Source organism: Gekko japonicus, unplaced genomic scaffold (assembly GCF_001447785.1).
Source record: "Gekko japonicus isolate JY-2015 unplaced genomic scaffold, Gekko_japonicus_V1.1 scaffold3296, whole genome shotgun sequence".
NCBI lineage: Eukaryota > Metazoa > Chordata > Lepidosauria > Squamata > Gekkonidae > Gekko > Gekko japonicus.
The window spans coordinates 129,446-142,562 of NW_015170994.1; the positions used below are offsets into that span (position 1 = coordinate 129,446).

The 13,117-nt window shown below is 50.5% G+C and overlaps 1 protein-coding gene across 1 annotated transcript in view; it reads left to right on the forward strand.

Annotated features, from left to right (window-relative positions):
• Window positions 1–13,117, forward strand: part of LMF1 (lipase maturation factor 1) — a gene marked incomplete at its 5' end in the record, with an annotated part of 138,041 nt that overhangs the window by 121,546 nt on the left and 3,378 nt on the right. Inside the window, one exon of the mRNA XM_015419004.1 lies at window positions 2,694–2,806. Coding sequence (XP_015274490.1) covers window positions 2,694–2,806 — 113 coding nt within the window. The remainder of the gene's footprint in view (window positions 1–2,693; window positions 2,807–13,117) is intronic.

Genomic DNA, 13,117 nt, shown 5'->3' on the forward strand with positions numbered 1-13,117 from the left:
GGGCAGTCCTCAAAGGAGCTCTCTCAGCTCCGCCTACCTCACGGAGTGTCTGTTGTGGGGAGGAGACGGGAAAGGAGATTGTGAACCACTCTGAGATTCCTTCAGGTAGTGAAGTGTGGGGTATAAATCCAATCTCCTCCTCCTCCTCCTCTTTCTTGTTTAATGAGTAGCTTTTGCATTCTCCCCTAGGTTAGACTGTGGCTGCAGTCACACAGACCTCTTACCGTGCTAGTTCTCAGATAATCCAGAGGACACTTCCTTCAGAATTCCAACCCACCTCCATCCCTTCTTTCCCAGAATACTAAAGAGAAAACGCAATTGCTGAGTAACCTCTGCAGTTGTTGCAGTCTTACCAACTACGGAGTTCTGCTTTCCTACACTGTCCCCTGCTGCTTGATCTGGAGAAAACCCAGCTCTAGTGGATGGATGGATGCCAAAGGAGCTCTTTCTCCTTGCAGGGGAGTCAGAATACTTGGCCGGGGAGGTTCCCTTTGTCCACAAAGGCAGTTGAGCACAGAATCAAACTCGGGTCAAGAAGACCTGAGTTCCAGTCCTCATTTGGCCACACACCGTGTGCGTCAAAGAAAAGCTGGGGTGAAAATGTAGCCAAGAGAATAAATAATCCTGCTCTTGTAAAGACATGAGTTTCTAACACAAGAGAAGCTTGAGGTTTGGGGTTCGAGGTTCCCTGGCAGGGCAGGGCAGGGCAGGGCAGGGCGTTTGTCTGGAGCACGGATTGCCTGTGAGCGTTCCATGTTGACCTGCCACAAGCTCATAGGCTGGAGCGGGCTCTCACCCCAGCATGGAAAGAGGGGAGAGTCAGGTTGTGTCCGTTCAGGTGGGAGGGAAATGAAAAACCGCACGGGATCCTGGGCACAATCTTGGTTGTTCCCAACTTGACTGCTTTCCACACTGTGCCCAATGCTTGAGGCTTCTGCAAAGCTTGAGTTGACAACTGGGATTTTATGGTGGGGTGGGGTGGGAAATCAGGCAGAAGGCCTAGAAGCCGTAGTTCTTTTCTAAGTTTCATCTAGCCCTAGAAATCTCATCAGGGAACTCAGAACACCAGGATCATAGAATCATAAAGTTGGAAGAGACCTGCAGGGACATCTAGTCCAACCCCATGCACAATGCAGGGAATTCACAAATACCTCCCTCCCACACCTTCAATGGCCCCTGTTCCATGCTCAGAAGATGACAAAAAAACCTCCAGGATCCCTGGCCAAACAAATCAGCCAGTATCATATTGCCCCTGTATAAATCGATGGTTTCCCGTTCTGTAGAGCGTATTGTTGCCATGAATTATTTAGAGGCAAAGTTCACCGTTGCCCCTCAAAATAGAATCCATAGCTGACATTTCAAATCCTGCTTTCAAAGCTTGACTAAATTATTTTTTTTTTTAAAAATCCATTTCAGTGGGTGGTTGCTCAGCAACAAGGTTGGGAGATCAGGTTACCAGGTACCACCTGGCTGGGTGGAGGTCGGTTTCCCAGTTCCAGGTTGGGAAATTCCTGGATAACACATGGAATTCACTGCCACAGGAGGTGCTGGTGGATACAAGCATGGAGAGCTTCAAGAGGGAACTGGATAAACATATGGAGTAGAGGTCCATCAGTGGCTATTAGCCACAAGGGATAGATAGGAACTCACAGGCTGGGGCAGGGGATGCTCTGTATTCTTGGTGCTTTGGGGGGGGCAACAGTGGGAGGGCTTCTAGTGTCCTGGCCCCACTGCTGGACCTCCTGATGGCACCTGGTATTTTGGGCCACTGTGTGACAGAGTGCGGGACTGGATGGGCCATTGACCTGATCCAACATTGGCTTCTCTTATGTTCTTATGGCCTGGAGAAAAATTGCTTCCTGACTCCAAAGTGGTGATCAGCATTTCCCTGGGCAAGTAAGAAAGGGCCACGAGAACTAAGCACTGGTGCAACCCTTCCCGCCCTCCCGCTCATGATCTGCCTCAGTGCATAGAATCAGCATTGCAGTCAGATGGCCATATAGCCTCTGCTTGAAACCCCCCAAAGGAGGAGAGCCCACTACCTCCCGAGGAAGCCTGTTCCACTGAGGAACCACTCTGTCAGGAAGTACTTCCTAATGTTTAGCCGAAAACTCTTCTGATTGAATTTCAACCCGTTGGTTTTGGTCCAACCTTCTGGGGCAGCAGGATCAGGAGGATACTGAGGTTCCCTGGCAGAAACTTTGCCCCAAACTCTAATCTGGGAGAACCAGGTTTGATTCCCCACTCCTCCACATGCAGCTGCTGGTGTGACCTTGGGTCAGTCACAAGTTCTTTCAGAGCTGTTCTCTCTCAAGAGCAGTTCTCGAAAGAGCTCTCTCAGACCCACTTACCTCAAAGGGTATCTGTTGTGGGAACGGGAAGGGAAAGGAGTTTGGAAGCCGCTCTGAGACTTCGAGTGAAGGGCAGGGTATAAATCCAATCTCCTCCTCCTCCTCTTCTTTTCTCATTCTTCTTTCTTCTTCTTCTTCTTCTTCCTTGGTTCTAAATTATGAATGGACCCCGGAAAATGCTGGTTCCCTTTTCTGTCTGCTGTAGAAGTGCCGTAAACGTGCGGATAATCCAACTGAGTGAGCGTAAACGCACCTGTGTGTATAACACAATTGATAAAACACTGTTTTGTGTTGATGAATTGATCTGTGTCTCTTCCTCGCCACACGCTCTTCTTCTGCAAGACCTACGAGCAGAACGAATGGATCATCCACTTGGCTGGAAAGCTGCTGGCGAACGAGAAGGATGTGTTGTCCCTGATGGCCTTCAATCCGTTTGAGGGCAAGGCTCCGCCCAGGTAAGGCCAAGTGGCACTCAGAAGGTGCGTTGGGTGCTTTGTGGAGAAACCAAGGCAGCCTGGCTTTGCACAGTTGATGCACCAAAAATGGCTAGGCCTTGCATTGGCTAGTGGACAAGCTAGAGAAGAACAAAGTCCCGTTCTAAACCTTGAGCAGGGTGAGGCGGTGTGCCGAAGGCCGCAGATAATTGAGGACTATCTCCCTTCTTCATTTTGTCCTCACAACAACCCAGTGAGGTAGGGTAGGTTGAGGAGGGAGTGGTCGGCCTGAACTCACCCAGCGAGTTCTGTAGCAAAGTAGGGATTCGAACCCTGTCTCCGAGAGCCTACTCTGACATTCCAATCACTACACCACTCTGACTCTCATTTTGGAGTGCAGGAATGAAGATTCCTGGGTTCGTTTCTGCACAAGAGAAGGGGAGCAAAAACGGTGGGCTTGAGAAATTTGGTATCATCCCTACGGACATGTGGCTAAAAAGTCCACCTCACCTGGGTCCTTTCCACACTTGGATCTCATCCCTGGTTTTATCAGAGTTCAACTCGCGACACAATACCTTGCATTTATCCCTGATTATAACAGCATCTATTTCTCCCGGGACAAGTGTGGGGCAAAACGGGGGTGACCTCAATGTAATGTGGAAACAAAAAAATATCCCGAGATAATTACAGAGGTGAACTCGAGTGTAGTGAATGAATTATGCTTATTTACGGTCAGAGACCATTTGTCAAAATAATACCTATCCGTTAAATATAAACAGATTAGCTTTCAGTCCAAAAATATATATGTAGACCTATAACCTTAAAACCATTAAAATGTTAAAAAAAATAAAAAGTTTAACAGTCCATTATAATTAGAATAACTATGAAAATGTCTAAAACTAAACTAGCTACAAGTCATGCAAAAGGTGATTGAGGGTTTTTATTGTGGATCAGGTGCTGGCCTGTCTAAGAGGGGGGACGAGTGTACATAAGAACATAAGAGACGCCAATGTTGGATCAGGCCAAAGGCCCATCCAGTCCAACACTCTGTGTCTCACAGTGGCCAGAAATACCAGGGGCCATCAGGAGGTCCACCAGTGGGGCCAGGACACTAGAAGCCATCCCACTGTTGCCCCCCCCAAGCACCAAGATGACAAAGCATCACTTGCCCCAGAGCCCCTAGCTATCCCTTGTGGCTAATAGCCACTGATGGACCTCTGCTCCATATGCTTATCTAATTCCCTTTTGAAGCCGTCCATGCTTGTAGCCGCCACCACTTCCTGTGGCAGTGAATTCCATGTGTGAATCACTCTTTGGGTGAAGAAGTACTTCCTTTTATCCGTTCTAACCCGACCGCTCTGCAGTTTCATGGAGTGCCCACCCCCACACGGTGGTGGCGGCAGCGGCTGAGTTGCTCACAGCCGCCAGCCCACCAAGCCTTCGACCTCCCCCCCCCAAGCAGCAGTGGCGGCGAGGCAGTTCGCTGAGCGTTCCCTGCACATGCACAGGGAACGCTCTTTTATTTTGGGGGGGATTTAAATATCCCCCCTATATTTTTTTCAAGTTTTTAGATTTTTGTGCACACCTGGGGACTGCCCCAAGTGTGCACGAAAATCTCCCTCCCCCCCAGGTGCCCCCGATGCGCGGATTTAGGACTCCGCACACAGGGGGCGCCTTCGCTATTAGATATATAGATGTACGTTCGGAGACAAGGTTGAACCAGGATTTAAGGTCTAGTGTAAAATCACCCCTTGTCCCTCCTCTTCCTTGGAGTTTGCCCTGCTAATAGAGACTCAACACCTCTGATCGCCGAGGGAGTTTCCCTGTTTCTTAATGCTTTGGAAATGAAATTTTCGGAATGTAGAATAGGCGAGTTTCTCCCCCCCCCCCCCCCTTCTAAAATTTTTACCTTTTTTTTTTTTTTCAAGGTTTGTTTTGTTTTGCAAGTGCGATAAGTATGAAATGAGAAGCAGGTGACCTAATTTTTTTTAATGAAACCATTGTCGAGTGGGGGGCTGCTAAAATTGAGTGTGAAACCCGACTTCAAGCACAGCCAGTTTTGCAAAACTTCGACGCGCAAAATATGGGCGTCTGGCGGGTGGGGTCATAAAACCGAGTCGCCGTAAATCTCGAAACGCTGGACGTTTCAGCAGAGAAAATTAATAAGTGATTTAGCACGCCGTCACCGAGGCCGGCGGAGAGCCCCCCTCTCCCCCCCCCATGTGGTTTTGCTTAGGTGAGAAAGGGGCAATTAGATTTCAATTAGAAAAGAGATCCATACTGGGTTTTCCAGCGACATCACGTGAGCCTTGCGCCCCGTCCGAAATTTGCTTTCTCAGCTGTGCCTCCGAAAGGAATCTTAAGTGGAATAAACTGTCCGGGTTATGTATCACTTTGTAACTCTGGGGCTCTTGGCGCCAAGAGAGGTTGAACCCTTTTCTGGAAACCCTGGGGTCTGTATAATGCGGATTCCCCACTTGTATTGGGTTACGGCACAAGTAGACCTGAGTCAGGTATTGGCGCTACCTGCAGGGAATCGATGTGGCATGGTGCATAAACTGGACCGAGGGCAGTGGTAACTTTGCTGGCCCGCAGTCATGTGTGAGGAGCATCTAGAGATAGATCTGTCTACCGTTAAATGACAGTGGTTTAGACGATTGTGTGTGAGTTATTTACTTGGGTCCCCTAAAATGAAGGGAGGTTTAGTTCAGGGGGGAAGCCGCAGAACTCTGCCCCATCAGGTTTTACAGTCAGAATCTGCCAAGCTGTAAACGGGAGTTCTCTGTCTTCTTTAGTCCATTCCCCAAATAGTGCGAGTTCTCTCCCCCACGAGAAGTCAAGTTCAGGCTGCCCTGTGTTCTAGCTTCCCAGCTGCCACAAATACTTCCCAGCCCAGTTTGTAGTTTGGGGTTCAGATCATAAGAACATTGGCTTTGCCGGATCAGACCAGTGGCCCATCCCATTGAGTATCCTGGAAAGACCTGGCAGTGAGTGATGTGAAAGACCTCCGCCTGAGACCCTGGAGAGCTGTAAAGAGGGGCTGTGGCTCAGTAGCAGAGCCTCTGCTTGGCATGCAGAAGGTCCCAGGTTCAATCCCTGGCATCTCCAGGTAAAAGGAACTGGCAGTAAGTGGTATGAAAGTGATGTGAGCCAGTTTGGTGTAGTGGTTTAAGTGCGCGGACTCTAATCTGGGAGGACCGGGTTTGATTCCCCACTCCTCCACTTGCACCCGCTGGATGACCTTGGGCAAGCCATCGTTCTGGCACAGCTGTTCTTGAAAAAGAGCAGTTTCTGTCAGAGCTCTCTCAGCCCCACCGACCTCACAGGTTGTCTGTTGTGAGGAGGGGAAGGGAAAGGAGTTTGTAAGCCGCTCTGAGACTCCTTTGGGTAGTAAAGGGCGGGGTATAAATCCAATCTCTTCTTCTTCTTCTCTGCCTGAGACCTTGGAGAGCTGCTGCCAGTCTGAGTAGACCATACTGACTTAGATGGACTAATAGTCTGATTCAGTAAAAGGCAACTTCGTGTGTTTGTGTGTTTCAACACTGGCAGTTGATATGCCCGAGGAAAAGCACCGCAAGATGGCTGCCCAGAAATAGACACTCTCAAACTGGAGTTACCATTCGATTATCGTGGCTAATAGCCAGCAGCAGACCTCTCTTGCAGACATTTGCCCACTTCCCTAATCCGCCAAAGTCAGTTGCCATCCCCACATCTTGTGGCAGTGAGTTCCACATGTTGACCGTGCAGTTTCAAGATCTCACGTGTGGTTTGGCCTTTAGCAAGTCCATTGTTGGAAGAGCGTCGCTCTGTGATTCAAGATACCTCCCCGTCAAAAGTAGGCCGAGGCTTTTGAGCCGCCTTTGGCAGGCCCTTTATCCCACCCGTCCTGTGTGTGAGCTCATGCTCTCCCTCCAACAGGTCTCATCTGTTCCGGAGAGACAGCTGAACCCTCTGCAACTAATTACAGCTGTCGGGAAGATTTAGAGGCTGCCCCGTAACAGCTTAAAGATGGCTGCTCATTTTTCGCACTCTCGCAGTTGGGAGATGTCATCGAGAGCCGATAGCAGAGCATCTCCCCGGAGCAGCTGCAACCGGCAATCCAGGGACAGGGAAGGAAATTGTGGAATGTCGCTTTTTAAAAACAAACGGTCCTTCCTTCACTGTTGGCAGGCAGAAGGGGAACCGATTTTCTCTCCCGCTCAAGTTTTTTTGACCCTGTTGCGTTTGAGGCACAGCAATAACTACAGGTATTGCCTGAATGGGGAAAGGGGTCAAATACCCTTTGATGGGTAGATTTTATTAGACGCGTCTCAATCGTACACGGAGCTGAGGGGCCTGTCATCTGGAGCTTTCCACCGTTGAATCCTAGCAACAAACTCGTAAGGTGGATCAGGCTGACAGCGACAAACCCTCGTTGCCTCACCTTTTGTTTGGTGTAGTGGTTAAGAGTGGGGGACCCTAATCTGGGAGAACCGGGTTTGATTCTCAGCTCCTCCACATGCAGCTGCTGGTGGGACCTTGGGTCAGTCACAAGTTCTCTCAGAGCTGTTCTATCCAGAGCAGTTCCTTCAAAGCTCTCTCAGCCCCATTCACCTCTCAGGGTGCTTGTTGTGGGGAGAGGAAGGGAAGGAGATTGTAAGCCGCTCTGAGACTCCGAGTGAAGGGCAGGGTATAAATATTTTAATCTGCATAGCCAATCCAGTCTTCAGCGGCCTACCGGAAGCCTTGCTGGGCTGCTCTACCTGGCCCCACCCACTTTCTGAAAACGCTTGGCAGGTGCCAGTTAAGGTGTCGACAAGCATCCACGGTACCTCACAGGTGCCACGTCGGGGACCCCTGATCTAGGTAGAGCTGAAAGATTCAGTGGCACTGTTGCCACTACTGGGGCCCGCAGCACAAATTCCAGTTTGCTGATGAGAAGGGGCTTCCGCCAGTCACAAGTTCTCTCAGAGCTGTTCTCTCAAGGGCAGTTCTCTCAGAGCTCTCTCAGCCCCGCCTACCTCCCGGGGTGTCTGTTGTGGGGAGGGGAAGGGAAAGCAGTTTGTAAGCCACTCTGAGACTCCTTCGGGTAGTGAAGGATGGGGGTATAAATCCAACTCTTCTTCTTCTTCTTCTGTCAGTCACAGTTCTCTCAGAGCTCTCTCAGCCCCGCCTACCTCCCGGGGTGTCTGTTGTGGGGAGGGGAAGGGAAAGCAGTTTGTAAGCCACTCTGAGACTCCTTCGGGTAGTGAAGGATGGGGGTATAAATCCAACTCTTCTTCTTCTTCTTCTGTCAGTCACAGTTCTCTCAGAGCTCTCTCAGCCCCGCCTACCTCCCGGGGTGTCTGTTGTGGGGAGGGGAAGGGAAAGCAGTTTGTAAGCCACTCTGAGACTCCTTCGGGTAGTGAAGGATGGGGGTATAAATCCAACTCTTCTTCTTCTTCTTCTGTCAGTCACAGTTCTCTCAGAGCTCTCTCAGCCCCGCCTACCTCCCGGGGTGTCTGTTGTGGGGAGGGGAAGGGAAAGCAGTTTGTAAGCCACTCTGAGACTCCTTCGGGTAGTGAAGGATGGGGGTATAAATCCAACTCTTCTTCTTCTTCTTCTGTCAGTCACAGTTCTCTCAGAGCTCTCTCAGCCCCGCCTACCTCCCGGGGTGTCTGTTGTGGGGAGGGGAAGGGAAAGCAGTTTGTAAGCCACTCTGAGACTCCTTCGGGTAGTGAAGGATGGGGGTATAAATCCAACTCTTCTTCTTCTTCTTCTGTCAGTCACAGTTCTCTCAGAGCTCTCTCAGCCCCGCCTACCTCCCGGGGTGTCTGTTGTGGGGAGGGGAAGGGAAAGCAGTTTGTAAGCCACTCTGAGACTCCTTCGGGTAGTGAAGGATGGGGGTATAAATCCAACTCTTCTTCTTCTTCTTCTGTCAGTCACAGTTCTCTCAGAGCTCTCTCAGCCCCGCCTACCTCCCGGGGTGTCTGTTGTGGGGAGGGGAAGGGAAAGCAGTTTGTAAGCCACTCTGAGACTCCTTCGGGTAGTGAAGGATGGGGGTATAAATCCAACTCTTCTTCTTCATCTTCGTCTTCTTCTTCTTCTCAGCACCCCCTCCCCGAAAGGCCAGTTGTGGTTTTGTTTTGTTTTTAAGGGGGGGGGGACCTGTGCCACTTTAAAATCTGCAACGTCTCAGAAAGAAGCCCGTGGGGCTGGCTGGGCTTGCAGAAAGGGTCGATACTCCGTAATGCTCTAATTATTAACAGGAAACCTCCTGCTCCCGAAAAGTAAACACTCTGGGAGCAACACTTCAGCCCCTGGTTTCTTTAAAAAAGGGGGGGAGAAGGGGGGGCCTTCCCCTCCACCGCAGATAATTAAAACAGCAGCTGGGAGGGAACTTTGTGTGATGGAATCCAGGTTTGCCAAACGGCAGCAAAACAGAGACCGGCCCGCAATGCCACGGCCGGGAAGGGGGGACTATTAATTGCCCTACAATGGAAAGGGGACTATGAAACGCTAGCAAAATGTCATTAAGTTGGGTGGAGCGGGAGTGGAAGGAGGGAGGCAGGTCACAGACAATGGAGGGGGGGTTACATGTGTGTTGTTGTTGTTCAGTTGCACAGTCGAGTCCGACTCTTCGTGACCCCATGGACCAGATCACGCCAGGCCCTCCTGTCTTCCGCCATCCTCTGAAGTTGGCTCAACTTCATGTTCGTTGCATCGATGACACTGTCTAACCATCTCATCCTTTGCCGTCCCCGTCTTCTTTGACCTTCAATCTTTCCCAGCATCAGGGTCTTCTTCTCCAGTGAGTGCTTCCTTCTCATTGGGTGGCCAAAGTATTTGAGCTTCAGTTTCATTATCTGGATTTTCCAGGGAACAGTCAGGGTTGATTTCTTTTAGGATTGACTGATTTGATCTCCTTGCAGTCCAAGGGACTCTCAAGAGTCTTCTCCAGCACCATAGTTCAAAAGAATCTATTCTTCGGCGCCTGGTTGCCACCTGGTAATTGCAGGACGGCTCACCCACTCTTGGTCAGCATTGGACATTTCTATCATTCATTTTGTTTACGAGTGGGTGGCCCTGTTGGTCTGAAGCCGCAGGACAAATTTAGAGTCCATTGGCACCTTTGACAGAGTTTTATTCTGGGTATAAGCTTTTGTGTGCATGCACACTTCGTCAGATACAATGAAATGGGAATTACCACTGCATACATATAGGTAGGAGTGGCAATTTCCATTTCATTCCCCAGCTCCTGCCAACCTCGCAGTTCGAAAGCGAGGAATTGCAAGTAGATAAATAGGGACCACTTCGGTGGGAAGGTAACAGCGTTCCGTGCGCCTCGGCATTTAGTCATGCCAGCCACGTGACCATGGATAGGTCTTCGGACAGCGCTGGCTTGGAAACGGAGATGAGCACCATCCCCTAGAGTCAGATTCGACTAGCTTTCAAGCAAGGGAAACCTTTTACATCTAGGTAGAGGGTGAGCAGTAAATTAGCATACGGCACAATGAAGATTTTTAACTGATTCAAGGCTCAAACAGGAATAACAAGCTTAGTTTATATGGTTACCATTTTTATTGACAGCCAGTTTGGTGCAGTATGTTCCCTCTAAACTGTGGCGTCTTGTGAGCAAAAATTCTCCTTTGTGAACGACTGGCATTAAAGTTGTGAGTGAGCAATTTGGCTATTGCATAAATTAGTTTGCTTTGGAGCCGTCCTTCCTGAGCGAAGACAAAAATGTGTGAGCCAGGGGCTAAAAAACTGTGAGCTAGCTCACACTAACTCAGCTTAGAGGGAACACTGGCATGGACTCTAATCTGGGAGAACTGGGTTTGATTCTGCACGCCTCCACTTGCGGCTGCTGGGTGACCTTGGGCAAGCCACAGTTCTCTCAGAGCTGTTCTCGAAAGAGCAGTTCTCGAAAGCGCACTCTCAGCCCCACCTACCTCACAGGGAAGGGAAGGGAAAGGAGTTTGTAAGCCGCTCTGAGACTCCAAGTGGAGGTTGGGGTATAAATCCAATCTCCTCCTCCTCCTCCTCTCCTTCTTCCTTTATTTATATCCTGCCCTTGTCCCCAATAGAGACCCAAAGCCGCTTCCATCGTTCTCTTCTCCATTCTATTTTCACAACAACCCTGTGAGGTAAGTTAGACTGAGAGAGTTCGGCTGGCCCACGGTCACCCAGCAAGCTTCCGTGGAAGAGTGGAGATTTGAACCTGGGCCTCCCCGATCCTAATCCGACGTCCTAACCCCTACACTGCGCTGGATCTCGGTTGCAATAAAAGTGCACAGAAGGGGAGTGCCAAAGGTCCCCTACAGGGTGGGGCTGAGCATACCCTGGATCGAGCGACCCTCTTTCTGATCTCCCAAACCATGTTCTCCCGTGCAGTCCCCCCGCCCCCACCCAGACTTTAACAGGAGCTGGCGTCTGCCTTGGTGGGGTGGTGCTCAAGAGACCTTCTGAGGGCGTACCACCAGAGGCAGCCATTACATTTTTGTTCGGTGGGGGCATTTAAATCTTTAAGGGGGCAGTTGAATTACAGTGAATGAAATTAATCTGAATGCCTGTCTTTAAAGGGGGAGGCTCCGAGCCTGTTTCTAGGCCTTCCTTTCAAGGGACGAGGCAGCGAGCGTGTCAGTTCCTGGGAAAACAACAGCTCAGAGGGGCGATCCATTTGCATCTTTCCCAGAGGCTCATGGGAATACTTTCGAAAGTCTCACCGTGACCTAGGTGGTCTACAGCAGGACTGGGCTAGCAGAAAGGGGAGTTGTTGGAGATGTATCGAAGGTGCCACTCTTGAGTGCTCTTCTAAGCTTTCTTGCCCCGTGGAAGGGAACTCAGAAAGCATCTAAATGTCTTCTGAGCTATCAGTTTTCCAAGGTCCCATGATGCCCCTGAAGAATTCCACAGTGGGAGGGAGAGGAGAGCGGTCTTTACTCAAAAATAAGGTTTCTACACACACACACACACACCAGAGGTCGTTTTGGGGGGATCGGGGGAGTTCCCCCGGGTGAGGTAAAAAATAAGGTTTCTGGCATGGCTATTTGTGGGCGGGGCTTTTAATTAAGGGGCAAGGCCCCAAAATGCCCCTCTGTAGCTATGAGCCTGAGCGAGGCACTCGTTGGAGTCATGTGCTCCTGTAAAGAGCAGGCACCCTAGGCTTCCCTTGGCCCTGCTGAGGTTTTGAACCCTCTCCCTCGGTTCTCTTCTCCACATTGAGCTGATTCCTTTCCCCCCAGTCACTGTGCTTCCGGGCTCACTTCTGTCTCCAGGGTCCCCCTTATCTTCTGTAGGTTCTCTTCCCACCGAGCTTCCTGCCCCTCAGCAAATGACACTTCCGCCTTTTCTCCTTCCCCACCGAATCCTGACCTCCCACGGCCTTCCTTCAAAACTCTGCACTGTTTGCTAACATTCCATCGGTCCCCCCGCCCCCACCCAGACTTTAACAGGAGCTGGCGTCTGCCTTGGTGGGGTGGTGCTCAAGAGACCTTCTGAGGGCGTACCACCAGAGGCAGCCATTACATTTTTGTTCGGTGGGGGCATTTAAATCTTTAAGGGGGCAGTTGAATTACAGTGAATGAAATTAATCTGAATGCCTGTCTTTAAAGGGGGAGGCTCCGAGCCTGTTTCTAGGCCTTCCTTTCGAGGGACGAGGCAGCGAGCGTGTCAGTTCCTGGGAAAACAACAGCTCAGAGGGGCGATCCATTTGCATCTTTCCCAGAGGCTCATGGGAATACTTTCGAAAGTCTCACCGTGACCTAGGTGGTCTACAGCAGGACTGGGCTAGCAGAAAGGGGAGTTGTTGGAGATGTATCGAAGGTGCCACTCTTGAGTGCTCTTCTAAGCTTTCTTGCCCCGTGGAAGGGAACTCAGAAAGCATCTAAATGTCTTCTGAGCTATCAGTTTTCCAAGGTCCCATGATGCCCCTGAAGAATTCCACAGTGGGAGGGAGACTGCTGCTTACGGGGGTCTCTCCTCAAAAATAAGGTTTCTACACACATACACACACACATATTAAAAAGACCCCAAAAAATCCCCCCCCAAAAAATAAGGTTTCTGGCATGGCTATTTGTGGGCGGGGCTTTTAATTAAGGGGCAAGGCCCCAAAATGCCCCTCTGTAGCTATGAGCCTGAGCGAGGCACTCGTTGGAGTCATGTGCTCCTGTAAAGAGCAGGCACCCTAGGCTTCCCTTGGCCCTGCTGAGGTTTTGAACCCTCTCCCTCGGTTCTCTTCTCCACATTGAGCTGATTCCTTTCCCCCCAGTCACTGTGCTTCCGGGCTCACTTCTATCTCCAGAGTCCCCCTTATCTTTTGTAGGTTCTCTTCCCCCCCCCCCCCCCCCCGCCTCCCCCCCCCCCACAAAAAAC